Source organism: Odontesthes bonariensis, chromosome 8 (genome assembly GCF_027942865.1).
Source record: "Odontesthes bonariensis isolate fOdoBon6 chromosome 8, fOdoBon6.hap1, whole genome shotgun sequence".
Taxonomy (NCBI): Eukaryota; Metazoa; Chordata; class Actinopteri; order Atheriniformes; family Atherinopsidae; genus Odontesthes; species Odontesthes bonariensis.
The window spans coordinates 37,336,788-37,352,042 of NC_134513.1; the positions used below are offsets into that span (position 1 = coordinate 37,336,788).

Sequence of the window (15,255 nt, forward strand, 5' to 3'; positions counted from 1 at the left end):
CCGCCCTCGCTGTCCCAATAACAGCAACAGGCTGGGGGCGGAGCTGTGCTCTCAGGCACTCTGCAGACAGGAAACCACAGCAGCACAGCTCCGCTGAAGAAAGTAGTCCTGATCACACCAGGACCAGGTTCATGAGGGCTCCTCTAGAGGGATACCCATCCGCCCATGTGTCCATCCTCCTGTCCATGCGTCCATCCTTCTGTCCATGTGTCCATCCTCCTGTCCACGTGTCCATCCTTCTGTCCACGTGTCCATCCTTCTGTCCCCGTGTCCATCCATCTGTCCAAGTGTCCATCCTTCTGTCCACGTGTCCATCCTTCTGTCCCTGTGTCCATCCATCTGTCCAAGTGTCCATCCTTCTGTCCACGTGTCCATCCTCCTGTCCACGTGTCCATCCTCCTGTCCACGTGTCCATCCTTCTGTCCCCGTGTCCATCCATCTGTCCATGTGTCCATCCATCTGTCCAAGTGTCCATCCTTCTGTCCACGTGTCCATCCTTCTGTCCCCGTGTCCATCCATCTGTCCATGTGTCCATCCATCTGTCCAAGTGTCCATCCTTCTGTCCACGTGTCCATCCTCCTGTCCACGTGTCCATCCTTCTGTCCACGTGTCCATCCTTCTGTCCCCGTGTCCATCCATCTGTCCATGTGTCCATCCTTCTGTCCATGTGTCCATCCTCCTGTCCATGCGTCCATCCTTCTGTCCATGTGTCCATCCACCTGTCCACGTGTCCATCCTTCTGTCCCCGTGTCCATCCATCTGTCCATGTGTCCATCCTTCTGTCCACATGTCCATCCTTCTGTCCCCGTGTCCATCCATCTGTCCATGTGTCCATCCATCTGTCCAAGTGTCCATCCTTCTGTCCACGTGTCCATCCTCCTGTCCACGTGTCCATCCTTCTGTCCACGTGTCCATCCTTCTGTCCCCGTGTCCATCCATCTGTCCATGTGTCCATCCTTCTGTCCATGTGTCCATCCTCCTGTCCATGCGTCCATCCTTCTGTCCATGTGTCCATCCACCTGTCCACGTGTCCATCCTTCTGTCCCCGTGTCCATCCATCTGTCCACGTGTCCATCCTTCTGTCCACATGTCCATCCTTCTGTCCACGTGTCCATCCTTCTGTCCACGTGTCCATCCTCCTGTCTACGTGTCCATCCTTCTGTCCACGTGTCCATCCTCCTGTCCACGTGTCCATCCTTCTGTCCACGTGTCCATCCTCCTGTCTACGTGTCCATCCTTCTGTCCACGTGTCCATCCTTCTGTCCATGTGTCCATCCTCCTGTCCATCTGTCCAGCATCCATTACATCACATTACGGTCATTCTGCAGACGCTTTTATCCAAAGCGACTTACAATCAGTGTGTTCCACATCAGGAGGCAAAAGAACTGTCAAATCAGAAGTGCATTTCCTTCCAAAACCAAACAGCTAAGAGCATAACTAGTGCTAGAGTAAGTGCGGTAAGTCAGGTACCGAGAGAAATGGGAAAATGTGTCCATCCTCCTGTCCATCCTTCTGTCCATGTGTCTCTATGTGTTGTTGCAGCTTTCCTTAAAAAGTACTTTCATATATAAATGTAATCTTTTTGCAGGATCTGACTCAACCTGCCTTGTTTCTTTAGTTTAAGCTTTTGTTAAAAATCTGCCCCCAACATCACTTTGTGCTCTCTCTAACTATGAAGAACCTTTTTATGTCTCGCTCTGGGACTCTCATCATGTTTCATGCTGCAGATGTGATTCACAGCACTTTCAGGGCAGAAGATGTGGCTGTCTCTTTAAGCAGAGGCCCCGCCCCCAGTGCTGGATCAGCTGCTGGGACTCCTGCAGGTGTGTGTAATCAGACAGGTGATGAAGGTGAAGCTGAGCGGCTCACAGCCCGCTGACTTGGAGCTTTCAGGCAGACATGCTGCTGGTTGTCCTCTGCCTTCTGTGGGTCTGTCTGCTCACAGGGCTTCAGACAGGTGAGAACCTCCCACCACACCTGCACCTCCACCTGCTGCTGGAGGAACCTCCACCTGAAGTCAGTCACAGACCATCAGCAGCTGCTACAGGAACCACAGAAACAGTCAAACTCTCAGCTCGGCTCATTAAGACTTTCAGTGTATCTGATCAATTCCATATTTGCCTTCATAAATCCTGAGACTTCCCTTTGTAAAACATGTTTCTGGTATAACCTGAAACGTTTCGGCCACAGCTGTATAGAGCTGTACAGATGTGGGAAAGTTTTACTCCTCACAGCTGTGGCAGAAGTGATGAGCAGAGTTCTGATGGTTGTTTCTGGACCCGTGAACATGAAATGTGTAAAAGCATACAGATCATTGCTGGAGCTGACGCCGTTTCCTCCTTCAGATGGAAACCAGCACCAGGCCCAGCACCAGCACCAGGCCCAGCACCAGAACCAGAACCAGGCCCAGCTGAATGTGACTTTAAATGAGACCCAGCAGAACAGCGCCACGTTCTCTGGACAATTCTGTGTCAGTGGTGAGTTCAAACAATCAGTTTCATCATACATTAACTCTGTTTCCCAGGAACTAAAAAAACCTTAAGATTTCATATCCTGTATATTTATAATTACTCCAAATGTGTATTTAGTTTAAATATTTCTATCAAACTCAATTGAACCCTTTTTAAAATGTGTAATCTCCATGAAAATCTCCAACTTTTTCCGAGCAGAGTCCAGTAATGCCCTCAGATCTTCACCACGTTCGCTCTGAGATGGAAACCTCGGCAGTACTCTGATTATTTTCAGGGGTTTTCATTGAAGATGCAGTTATTTATGGACTTTCCAGACCAGACAAAACTGTGAGCTGTAGCATCAAACCTTTGATTCAAGTCAGAGTTTTGATCCTCGCACTAAAAAGACTTACAGCACAAACTCATGATGGATGATAAAATGCCTCCGTGGGTCCACAGGAACATCTGCAGCCATTTGAACAACTTTAGTTTCCATGCCCTAACCTTGACACCTGCCTCTTAAAGCTACGATAAAAGATGCCACATGGAGGGGAAGAAGGGGGTGGAGGGTGGCGTTGGGACAGTTTGTTTGCCCCCACCTGCAGATGGTTTGGAGTTAAATGTTGGTGCTGATGGTTTGAATCCATGTACATGACTATTAGATGTTAGAAAACTGCGTTCCCACTGGTCACATGATATAAAGCACCAAAATGCTGTCCTCCCCCAGATTCTGGACTGTGAAAGTACTTCATGTTGGGACAAATGCTCCTTTTTCAGTTTCTGGTGAGACTGAAACCGTGTGAACATTTCCAGGTGAAACCAGCAGGATTGACTGCTTTAACGCCGGCTAACCGTCAGCTGGCCCACTGAATTTAAGCTTCTTTTCTGGGTTTATAAAGTGCCTGTTTATCAGATTTCTCCCCCAGAACTTCAAAATGACGGTTTTCTTTTCTTTTTTTTTTATTCTGGCTCGTGTCTGTGGGACAGTTTAAAAACAAACTCAGGACTTGAATCTTAAATGATGCCGAGTGGAACTGGTTCCTGGGTTACCTGGTAACCAGTTCTCACTGTTGCTCAATCATTTTGTTATCAAAATGTCAGAAAACTCTCAAACGTCAGGAAAACGGCCGGCTGCTCAACACAAAGTGTGTTTGAATGGTCCAAACGTTCCGGCTTTCTCCAACAGAAAGGCCCGGCTCACTCAGAGTCCGAGTCTGCGCTCCCAGCCGATGGTTTAAGGATCAGCAGCTTCCTTCATCTCTTCTGTTCACACTCAAAGGTTCATGAGTTTTCAGTTGGAAAGATAAATAAATAAATGTATATTTCTCCTTTAATCTCTAATTGACTTTTGGTCACTTGCAGTTGCTTTTTGACATGATCTCTACTGCATCCTGTAAATGAATTCTGTGTATCCTGTTTAAGGTCCAATGGAACCCTTTTAAGATTTCCGAACCCTGCAGTTCTTTTACTGTCCACCAGCGTTTCTGATTGGCTGAGCCGACCAGCTGATGTCCCTACTTCACTCTTTGAAAATGTTTCCAGGTTTTTCTTTGTTTTGCCCTTCAGGGCCACAGATGCCTGAACGTTGGATTTGAATATTTGTGGTAAATGTTGAGTGTTCCTAACCCTCACACCTGTTTCTTCTGTTAAACTCACCTGTGGAAGCCGTCTCCAGTGCTTCACCTGGACTCTCGTGTCTGCTTGAACCCGCTCAGAGCTGGCGGGGAAGCGCTCCTTCCCTCTGGAGGAGGAGATGGAGACCCGGATCATTGGGGGCCAGGAGGCCTGGGCTCACTCGTGGCCCTGGCAGGTCTCCCTGCAGTTCTCCTCCATGCCGGCCTGCGGAGGAGCCATCATCTCCCCACTGTGGGTCATCTCTGCAGCCCACTGCTTCAAAAGGTCAGAGGTCACATTCGCAGGTAGGGGTGGGCTACGAAGCAGCATTAATGTGTAAGGAGGTATGTTTGGTTTTCAGTGCTTACATCGCCATGGTAACTGATGCTGAAACAAACAAACCTCGTGATCAGATTTTCATTCAGAACTGATAGGAAATCAATCATCACTGAAAGCATTCTCCAAGAGAAGAGGTCATTTTATATTTGAGCCAAAGTAAGAACATTCAGGACAGCTGTCAATCTTCCCATGAGGGGTCTTCTGGCACCACATCTTCTGGTCTGCCTGGGCTGGTTCAGGTAGTAGGAGACCCTCGTTCATGGCAATATTGTGCAAATCTGGCATGCCTTCTCTGGACTATAGAGCAGTTTGCCCCCTGCTGTATGAAGACACCCCCACCTGGCCTTCAGCTCAGTGCGCTCCACAACAGCATGGGTGCTTTGATGCGTATATGTGTGCATTGCTCCGATTATGTTTGGCAGTCCAGCCACGGCAGGAAAGTCCCTCTTAATCTGTACTTGTTGGACATCTGATGTACCATGGGTGATAAACTGAGAGCTTTGATTACCAAGGGGAGCGCACGACTAACAGAGGACTGGGACACCCCCGATCTGTCTCCAATCTCCCTCTGAAAGGGTCCAGTGGCCAAAAATCCAAGGGTGGTGAGGACCTGGGCGTGTGGTGGAATTGGGTTTGATCGTCATGTTTCTCTCTGGAGTTGTGGCTCCAGCAAGCTGCATATTTACAGCAGCACAGTCCTTGGTGATCTAAATCGGGATGTCAGCCGTTTGTCTGTCTCCGCAAGGATATCTTCTCGGTCTCGGAACACACGCTCTCTTCCAAGAGCCTGACGCGCTAAGGCATCCAAAAGTAGCAAGTCAGCCGCTGGTTACGCTTCCCATTGACCTTGTTATTAAAGGGATAGTTCGCCTCTTTTGATATGAAGCTGTATGACATCCCATTTTAGCAACATCATTTATGAACATTTTCTTACCCCCTGTTGCGTCCTGTGGGCCGAGTTCCAGCCTCGTTTTGGTGTTGATGAAAGTAGTCCTAGCTAGTTGGCTGGGTTTAAAAAATAAAGCGTTTTGCTTCTCAAAACAATATGCGTTCAACAGACTAATACATTTGCATCACAGAAGGTTTTCTCTTGCAGTCCACAGCTTTGGCCGTGACAAGGACTCGGGTCCATTTAGCTGGACCTGTGGAACCTGCTTCGTATCCCACCCTTCAGCACTGCTGCTGCTTTCAGGACTACATTTACTGTATGCACAGTCTGGGCTTCTCCTCACACCTTTTTGATGGTGAAAACTTGTCTGCAGGTACAATAAAGAATCTCTCTGGAAGGTTCTGGCAGGTAAACATGACCTGGATGAGCTGAAGGAGCCTGAAGAGCAGGTAAGGGGATTAACTCTGTCTGAGATTCAAATGTTGATCTAAATATGGAAAAGAAGCTAATGAAACCAACTTAAAGCTGCCGTCAGCAACTTTTTTTTTAGTCATATTAGCTTGAACTGTCATGGGATTCTGGAAGTGGAATATTAAATAGGCTGTTTAGGAAAAATCCTGAATTCTGTAGCTCCCTCTAAAGCCTGTAATCGTGCTTACAAAAATCGAGCGCTCCCGGCTGTTTTTAACCAATCACGTTAGGTTTATTATTGATCTATTATCTGAGCAGAACAGTCACCAACCACGTCTTCCATGCTGAGCGTGAGTCTGCCCCAGCTTGTGTGCGTGCACACAGGTGTGAACTCACGTGCACAACCTCGTCCACAGAGGAGGAGGGGTTTGGGGGGCGGTTTGGAGCTTGGTAGAGGTTGGGGGAGGGACCTGAAAGTTGTATCAGTTCGAATTTTCCGACTTCAGACTCGGAATTTTGAAAACCTGCCGACTGCAGCTTTAAAAGATATAAAGCTCGTAAACCAGGGCGACTGAATACTAATTTGGTTTAAAATCTGAATCCTAAACCAATACATTCCATGTCACATTAATGGAAATATCCTATAGATGTTGTACTGGCTGTTAAAATGTAGGTTTCCATGAATTAGCTGTTTGTAAGGGGACCGAATCTGGAGAATCCACAGCCAGGATGCTTGTGTCTTGGTGTTTATCAAACACTAAGTAGTACCAAAAAATGCCAGACCGTGACTTTGATGGGTGAAATGAGAATTATGACCCATTTAGATTTCCAAAGGCGTGCATGTCCTTCAGGCTTCAGCCTCTAAAGCAGGGCCTATTTTTGACACATTGGTTCTCTCTGCAGCGGACATGAATCTGACTTTGCGCTTCCTTCAGTGGAAAAAGGAGCATGTTGGTGTCTGCCTGTTTCTGTAGTTTCTGCTCTGAGGCCAAACGACGAGCAAACATGTTTCTGACTTGTGTTTGCTCAGCTGGTCGGAGTCTCCCGGATTATCAGCCACCACGGATACGACACTCACACTAAAGAGAGCGACTTGGCCCTGGTGAAGCTTGAGCATCCACTGGTTTTCAATGAGTTCGTCAGACCCATCAACATCTGGATGTCTTCACTGCCTGAGCTCATGCACTGCACCATCACCGGCTGGGGCTCCACACAAGAGAGTGAGGAGGAGCTTCGTTGCCAGGAAACGGGTTAGACTAAGATATCCTTCCCTCTGAGTCTGAGCCCTCTTAATTCTCTCATCTCCAGACGGACCCAGAGTCCACAGACTGCAGGAGGTGAACGTGAGCATCCTGGCCTTTGATGTCTGTAACCAGTACTACAAGGGCAGGATGAGGCAGTCCATGTTCTGCGCTGGGAAGGATGAAGGAGGAGCCGATGCCTGTCAGGTAGCCTCTCAGAGCAGTGGTCATTTAGTCATCTGAATAGCCCACAACACGCCTGTTGAAGGGCTCGATGACCACTGACTTAAGGCACCTTATTGCTGGAAAACAGATGGGTAGGGCCATGTGGTTGCACTAGAGGAATGATTGGGATTGGTCCTTAAAGTTGTGGGAATTGGGTTCAGAACTCCTCAGAAAGTTCTTGGTCACTCTGAATAACTTGAGCAGCTCAGCTGACCCCTGGTGCACCACAGGGCTCAGTACTCGGCCCCCTTCTGTTCTGTTTTACATGCTTCCTCCTTCATGCAAGCCTTTTTTGAACGGCAGACTGGTTGACTTTCACGTCTCCCGTCCTGTCGGGGTCTTAGGGGGACTCTGGAGGTCCGCTGTCCTGCTTCACGGGTAGCACACACAAGTTGGCAGGTTTGGTGAGTTGGGGAGTCGGTTGTGGTCGAGCCAGAAAACCAGGAGTCTACACCAGAATCCAGCAGCACGTTCAGTGGATATCTGACATCATGAGTGAGTTTACTGAAGATGCGACACCTGGAGGTGTTTTCTGCCTTTAACCGTTTGTTCTTTAACTCAGAGGATGAAGATGAACAGCATGAAGATGAGCTCACAGAGCAGAGTACGTGTTTACCTTCACGCTGTTTAACGCAGAGATACGCCTGTTCTCCACCTGACCCGTCTCTGTATGACCCGTCCTGGATGACAGGGGGCCGGTGTGGGAAGCTGAAGCGCTCCAGCTGTGATTGGACTCCACGCCAGGCTTGGCTCTCGGTGTCCCAGGATGGGGCGGTGTTTCTGGAGAATGTGACGGAGTCCTGCGCCTTCTTCTGGCCCTGGATGGTCAGTTTGCAGTCCAACGGACGGCACTACTGCAGCGGGGTTCTGATCCACTCCCGCTGGGTCCTCACAGCCAAACACTGCAGCGTCAGGTGAGACCGCCGTCTGTCAGGGAGCTCCGGCCACCCCCCCACCTCACCGGCCACATCCATCCAGAGCTGACTTTTATTTCCCTGCAGCCCTAAAGAGGATGTGGTGGTTCTGGGAGTTCACGACCTCAAGCTGATGTCTGTTCAAACCATCCTGGTGGACGAGGTGTTCACTCCCCAGCATGACTCCAGCTTCCCCCCCCAGGCGGACCTGATGCTGGTTCGCCTCAGTGTGTTAGTCAGATTCGGTACGAAGAACTTCCAGTCCTGCTGTTATGATTCAAACACTTGGCTGAAATGTAGAAACTGTCCTCTGGTTCTGTCTCCAGGCCCCAGCGTGTCTCCCATATGTGTTCCCGAGGAGGACGAGGAACTGGACAACAGCTGGTCTTGTTTCACAGCTGGGTGGGGAACAACTGGAGCAACGAGTGAGCCAATTATTCGCCTCATTTTTCATTAAAAATGTACCTTTTGATTGGTGTTAAGTCCTGAAGGCCTACATGGATGGTAGGGTGGCATAAACCAGGAGCCAAAATCAGAGGTCCAGTAAGAGTGTTAATACTTTGTTTTAGAAAACAAGCTCCGCCCCATTTTACTTGAATAAAAGTGAGTGTCGGCTCTGAACTTGGACCTGGTGAAAGTGTCGTCATCCCTTCTTGTAAAGCACTTTGTAACATAAAGAAAACCAGAGAGCTGCTGTGTCTGTTCCTTTGGTTTTGTAGAGAACATTGATCCGGAGCGGCTGCACCAGGCGGCGCTGACCCTGGTCAACCAGACGGCCTGCGTGCAGAAGTGGGGAGGACTCCTCACCGAGGCTCACATCTGTTCACATCCAGCGGGCTCTACGTCCTGCATGGTAACCAGCTTCTTCACATAGTTTGTAACTGCATTCAATCAGACTGGACAGAACATCCAGTGAGGCATGAAAGCGGTCTTCAGGGTTTCCTTCTTTGGACCAGCGTGTCGGTGGATAAAGCGGCTTAAATCTGACTTCTGAGTGTTATCAGCAGGAGAAAAATGCTCTCGCTTCATCAGAAAGAGTTTCAGGCTTCCTTGGATAGTGAAAACCAATCGATGTGCTGTCCACGTGGGGGCAGAGATTTGATCGTCACTGTATTTTCTGTCTTGTTCTCTTGTGATGAGACACTTTGAATCAAATAATGGCTGATTTTCCTCTTTAGGGCGACTCTGGGGCTCCTCTATTCTGTCGGAAACGGGACACCTTCTTCCTGTTTGGTGTGGTCACATGGGGCAGCTGGCGCTGCGACGCACAGAAACCAGCCCTCTTCACCAGTGTGGCCGACTATCATTCATGGATCACTGATGTGACCGATGGCGTCGACTGAAAATAAATCTGGAACATCTTCATCCTTTGAGTCGAGCATCTGTTCGCTTTGAGCTTCTGCTCTACATCTCTGCCCATTCTGTAGCATCTTCAGGAGAAAACTGCCAAGCCTTTCAGTACTTTAAAAAAAAATTTATTTGCATTAAATGGAAACACAGATGATCACAAATCTTGAATACAGCTTTTAAAATCAACTCTTTAAAGGTTGGGAATGATTCTTGATTCTCTTTAAACTAAAACTGCAGTGAGCCTGGGAGGATGACGGAGCAGCCGTTGGCTTCAGCACACTCCTGGTGCAGGTTTACTCAGTCTGCAGAAATCACGCCACTCTTCAGTTCTTATGAAGGAAACCCGAAAGGAACACGGCTGCAGAAGGTCCGACGCTGGTCTGGGGGGTGCAGTCCAGCAGTGAGCAGCAGTTTGACACTAGCTGTCCTGCAGCAGGTCGTACACGCCTCCAATCACCACCTCGTGTTTGTCCTCCACCTGCAGACAAACCGTTTCAGAGCAGCCGCTTGACGTTAGTGCCAGAAAAACAAGTTTATCATTAACAGCCCCCTCCAAAGAAAATGCAGGGAGCAGAAGGGAATTACAGCTTCCCTTCACTAAAGTACGGGGTGGGTAATGTTAAAGGAATAAAGAAAAAACAATGCAGTTTAAAATCTATTGGTGTGACCCACAGTGATTACTGGCCCAGGTTAGGTGGGCTGAGAAGGGGGTGTTTGAACCTGTGCATCCCATAAACTATGAGTTTGCCCCAGCCTTTGTCTCATGATACTGCAGAACAAGAGGGTTGAAAGTCCAGGGCCCTCATTCATCATTAGTGCGTAGAATCCCTTCTAAATCCTGTCATGAGTGAAATTTAGAATGTGCCCAAGTACAAAAAAATCGGCATTCATCAAACGTTCTTACACAGGTCGTACGCACACGGGTAGGTAATCTGCAATGATAAATACCACACCTGCCAGTTCACCTTGCGCGGGCACGATCAGACTAATTTGCATCATGGAACGCCCCCAAGTAACCATATATGGCACCAACATTCCCCTTAAAAGCCACCGGAACTTGCTTGACTTGCGCGGATCTCAAACACATGAGAAGCAGTTTCGTGTCAGTTTCAGGGGGTCTCAGATCCCCCGAGTCCCCCCGTCGTTTGAACACTGACCATACATATAACCAATGTTGCAAACATGCTGCGCAACACTCACCAATAAGCCATCCATCTTCAACAGCTCCTTCTTGTAAATGAAGGCCCACGGAGCTGTTATGCAAAATAAAGGAATCGGACAGCACCTGTATATGCACTGGTATGGCTTGCGTGCGCTTAGTTTCTCGCTCGAGAAATGGCCCCAATTCACGGCAGAGCAATATGTTTTGGAAATCTGAACCTGCTTAGAAGCCACTCACTACTTTCTGCCAATAAATCTGCACGCTCCCTAAACACGCGCTCCCTCCGTAGCTCACGGTTTTCCAGATCCTCAAGCAATGCAAGATGGGCCATGTTGCGTTCTGAATGGCATGTCCTACGTGTGCCTTTTATACCCATATCAATTAAACTAGGCTGATTATTGTCAGGTCTTCTGGTGAAACAATTATTGTTACACTCTGAATGAAATGCAATGAACGCCAGGTAGGTCTAATGCACCGTGCTTTGGAATTGCATAGGCTACACGGACCCAAATGCCGTCAGACATACTGTAATGCAACAATTGAATGAACATTGTAATATTCCCCTGTGCAGCGATCAACACCATTTGCAGTTTCGTAATTCTACCACTAGGCAATGTGCGTAAGCATGGTCAAAGCTGTGCGTAGATTCAGGCACATTTCTAAGTTCAAGTACATGTTCATATTTCCCACACTTTGCTCAGGAATGATCGCACGCACGCTTTATGCACAGATCTGTTCCTAAGAACGCTTGATAAATGAGGGCCCTGGAAACTTAAAGTTGGTTCAGAACTGTTAAGAGATGAGAAGGGAAAAAAAGTGGTGGAGGCAGTTTCATCATTCTACGTTTAATAACTCCTACTGTTCAGAGGTTAAACCAGACGAGTGTTTAACCTGAACCACTGAGATCACTCACTGTAACGGCAGGCGTGTCGGACTGGGCCGGTTCTGGTCCTGCTTCATAAACTGGGTTAGTGATGCTGCGGCTGCAGTTTGCTGCTGTAGCCGCTTCATCGTCTCCGTCGTCCTCCTGATGAAATAACCGCAGTAAAGATCAGCTGTACTAAAACCAGGACGAGTCAGACACTTTAAGGAACCCTTCAAACGTGTTGCACCAGTGGTAAAAAAAAAGCAGTATGTTCGTTATGTGTTCCCTCTATGAAGCGGTTGTGTTTTTAACATTTTGCTCCTGCAGTGAAGCTTCATGTGGGAAACTTGTGAGGAACCTTTCCAAAGGAAGTGGGACAGAAGCAAACATGTAGAGATATGAGTCACTTTCAGGATCTGTGGACATGCAGCTCAACGGCTGCTGTTTTTAGAAATAAACATCTTCTGTAATCAACAGCAAATATCCTGCATCATAATATTAGCACACTTTTTGTTTGACTAATAAAATGAATGAAAACATTCTGTAATTTCAATTTTATTTAGATGTTAAAGGGATGGTTTTTTGACCTTACCTCTTTTGACATGAAGCTGTATGACATCCCATATTAGCAATATCATTTATGAACATTTTCTTACCCCCTGCTGCGTCCTGTGAGCAGAGTTCCAGCCTCGTTTTGGTGTTGATGAAGGTAGTCCGGCTAGTTGGCTGGGGTCCCGAAAATAAAGCGTTTTGCTTCTCAAAACAACATGCGTTCAAAAGAGTAATACATTTGCATCACAAAATCGTCCCTCCAGAAAAAGTCAGACCTCACAATAGCTTTGCCCTATTTTCTCTCCCTTCGTATCACTGCCTGCTGTGCAGACCGAAGTGCAGACCGATCACTCCCCTGCTTCCGAGCAGTAAACACTGTAACAGGCGCGGCTATCACTAGGTGGGTGAACGCATTGATATGAAGGGAGAGAAAATAGGGCCAAGCGATTGTGAGGTCTGACTTTTTCATCGAGAACAATTTTGTGATGCAAATGTATTACTCTTTTGAACGCATATTTTTTTGAGAAGCAAAACACTTTATTTTTAAACCCCAGCCAACTAGCCGGACTACCTTCGTCAACGCCAAAACGAGGCTGGAACTCCGCTCACAGGATGCAGCAGGGGGTAAGAAGATGTTCAGAAATGATGTTGCTGATATGGGATGTTACACAGCTTCATGTCAAAAGAGGCGAACTGTCCCTTTAACCGACTGTTGCAACAGCCAACATCTGAGGCTGATAGCAGCTCAGCTAACAGTTCAGCTATCAGGACTACAGCTCAGTTATAGCTCAGCTAACAGTTCAGCTGCAGCTCAGCTAACAGTTCAGCTATCAGGACTACAGTTCAGCTAACAGCTCAGCTAACGGGACTACAGCTAACAGTTCAGCTGCAGCTCAGGTAACAGGACTACAGCTAACAGTTCAGCTGCAGCTCAGCTAACAGCTCAGCTAACAGGACTACAGCTAACAGTTCAGCTGCAGCTCAGGTAACAGGACTACAGCTAACAGTTCAGCTGCAGCTCAGCTAACAGTTCAGCTATCAGGACTACAGCTCAGTCATAGCTCAGCTAACAGGACTACAGTTCAGCTAACAGTTCAGCTGCAGCTCAGGTAACAGCTCAGCTAACAGGACTACAGCTAACAGTTCAGCTGCAGCTCAGCTAACAGGACTACAGCTCAGTCATAGCTCAGCTAACAGGACTACAGTTCAGCTAACAGTTCAGCTGCAGCTCAGGTAACAGGACTACAGCTAACGGTTCAGCTGCAGCTCAGGTAACAGGACTACAGCTAACAGTTCAGCTGCAGCTCAGCTAACAGCTCAGCTAACAGGACTACAGCTAACAGTTCAGCTGCAGCTCAGCTAACAGGACTACAGCTAACAGGACTACAGCTAACAGTTCAGCTGCAGCTCAGCTAACAGGACTACAGCTATCAGGACTACAGCTCAGTCATAGCTCAGCTAACAGGACTACAGTTCAGCTAACAGCTCAGCTAACGGGACTACAGCTAACAGTTCAGCTGCAGCTCAGGTAACAGGACTACAGCTAACAGTTCAGCTGCAGCTCAGCTAACAGCTCAGCTAACAGGACTACAGCTAACAGTTCAGCTGCAGCTCAGGTAACAGCACTACAGCTAACAGTTCAGCTGCAGCTCAGCTAACAGTTCAGCTATCAGGACTACAGCTCAGTCATAGCTCAGCTAACAGGACTACAGTTCAGCTAACAGTTCAGCTGCAGCTCAGGTAACAGGACTACAGCTAACAGTTCAGCTGCAGCTCAGGTAACAGCTCAGCTAACAGGACTACAGCTAACAGTTCAGCTGCATCTCAGCTAACAGGACTACAGCTAACAGGACTACAGCTCAGTCATAGCTCAGCTAACAGGACTACAGTTCAGCTAACAGTTCAGCTGCAGCTCAGGTAACAGGACTACAGCTAACGGTTCAGCTGCAGCTCAGGTAACAGGACTACAGCTAACAGTTCAGCTGCAGCTCAGCTAACAGCTCAGCTAACAGGACTACAGCTAACAGTTCAGCTGCAGCTCAGCTAACAGGACTACAGCTAACAGGACTACAGCTAACAGTTCAGCTGCAGCTCAGCTAACAGGACTACAGTTCAGCTAACAGCTCAGCTGCAGCTCAGCTAACAAGTGATGATGGGTGAATGAATGTCACTGAACTGTTACAAAATGAGTTGTGAAAGTCTTTGGTTCCCTGATGTATTTCCACATTGTGCAGAAATGCTCTTTCCTTCACTATCAAACAACATTCCTTCCTGGAAAATGACGGTTCAACACCATCTTTTCAGTTTTTAATGAGGTGTTGGACAGTTCTTGTCCCATATTTTTGTAGTTTCATTAGTTTATTTTTCTATTTTTTTTTATTAGTTTGTTAAATCCAGCAGGTGACTTTTCTTTTTTGTAAGACCGTGTTTATCAGTAGGCTGCCAATATTTTACATGTTAACAATATAAAGATCATAGATACAGACCAATTTTACACAAACTAAAAAGTGTAAAACTTCTAAATCAATGAACAATGAAAAAAGACCATCAGTGTAATCTCCTTTATGGTACTCATTGACTGTAAACACACTATGATACAGAGGGTATTTCTTGTAGACCACCTACTGATCAACATGTTGACGGACAGACCCCTAACCAACCACAAGCTCTCACCTTGAAGTAGTGGAACTGGAAGGGTTTGGTGTTATGTTTGTAGAAGTAATATCCAACAAAGACGATTCCTGTCACCAAAACGATCAGCAGCACCACCCCCACTCCCATCCCCGCCCGGTGCGCCACCTGCATCTGCACAGCCAATCAGAGAGCTCAGAGAGGTCAGCAGCTTAAAACGACAGCAGAGAAATCAATGTGACATCAGTCACCTTGTGATGGGGGGGCGGGGCTTCCAGAGGTCCCTGGAGAACATGGATGATCCCATTGGAGGCCAGAATGTCAGAGTCGATGACAAAGCGATCATTGATGTAACGGGAGGACTGAGAAGATAAAGCAGAGTCAGATCTGATGAAGCTGATCTCAAACAGGAAGAGCACCCGCAGACTTTCCTAAACGTGAGGAAGACTCTCACCAGAGCTGAAGGGTTGAGCAGGTCGGCGACTCCGAGGACCGTCAGACCCCCGGCACGTGTCCTGATGCGACTGCCGTTCTTCAGCTGGCTGAGAGGAAGAGCCTGGCCCTCCGACAGGTGGAACTCCATGTCCCGCTGGGACAGAGTCTGCAGGGACA

The 15,255-nt window shown here is 47.8% G+C and overlaps 2 protein-coding genes across 2 annotated transcripts in view; one reads left to right on the plus strand and one right to left on the minus strand.

The window, feature by feature from the left end:
- Positions 1–2,287: 2,287 nt before the first annotated feature.
- ovch1 (ovochymase 1) lies at positions 2,288–9,697 on the plus strand. The gene is made up of 12 exons (XM_075472438.1): positions 2,288–2,477; positions 4,166–4,349; positions 5,666–5,741; positions 6,734–6,923; positions 7,012–7,151; positions 7,514–7,664; positions 7,732–7,773; positions 7,861–8,083; positions 8,171–8,328; positions 8,410–8,508; positions 8,803–8,936; positions 9,262–9,697. Exons 1-12 carry the CDS (start codon positions 2,288–2,290, stop codon positions 9,424–9,426), a joined length of 1,752 nt encoding a protein of 583 aa, XP_075328553.1. The 3' UTR covers positions 9,427–9,697.
- The window catches only part of stab2 (stabilin 2), a 94,068-nt gene continuing 88,359 nt past the window's right edge, over positions 9,547–15,255 (minus strand). Inside the window, exons 64-68 of the mRNA XM_075472372.1 lie at positions 15,098–15,244; positions 14,895–15,005; positions 14,686–14,817; positions 11,509–11,622; positions 9,547–9,911 (exon numbers count right to left, since the gene is read on the minus strand). Of these exons, the coding sequence (XP_075328487.1) occupies positions 9,852–9,911; positions 11,509–11,622; positions 14,686–14,817; positions 14,895–15,005; positions 15,098–15,244 (564 nt within the window). The 3' untranslated portion in view covers positions 9,547–9,851. The remainder of the gene's footprint in view (positions 9,912–11,508; positions 11,623–14,685; positions 14,818–14,894; positions 15,006–15,097; positions 15,245–15,255) is intronic.

What these genes read in the sequence shown, in the direction of transcription:
- ovch1 (XM_075472438.1), top strand. Translation starts at nt 2,288, where the DNA reads ATGAAATGTGTAAAAGCATACAGATCATTGCTGGAGCTGACGCCGTTT. An exon ending in TGGACAATTCTGTGTCAGTG is followed by an intron (nt 2,478 to 4,165) that starts GTGAGTTCAAAC and finishes GAACCCGCTCAG; the next exon opens with AGCTGGCGGGGAAGCGCTCC. An exon ending in GCAGCCCACTGCTTCAAAAG is followed by an intron (nt 4,350 to 5,665) that starts GTCAGAGGTCAC and finishes ACTTGTCTGCAG; the next exon opens with GTACAATAAAGAATCTCTCT.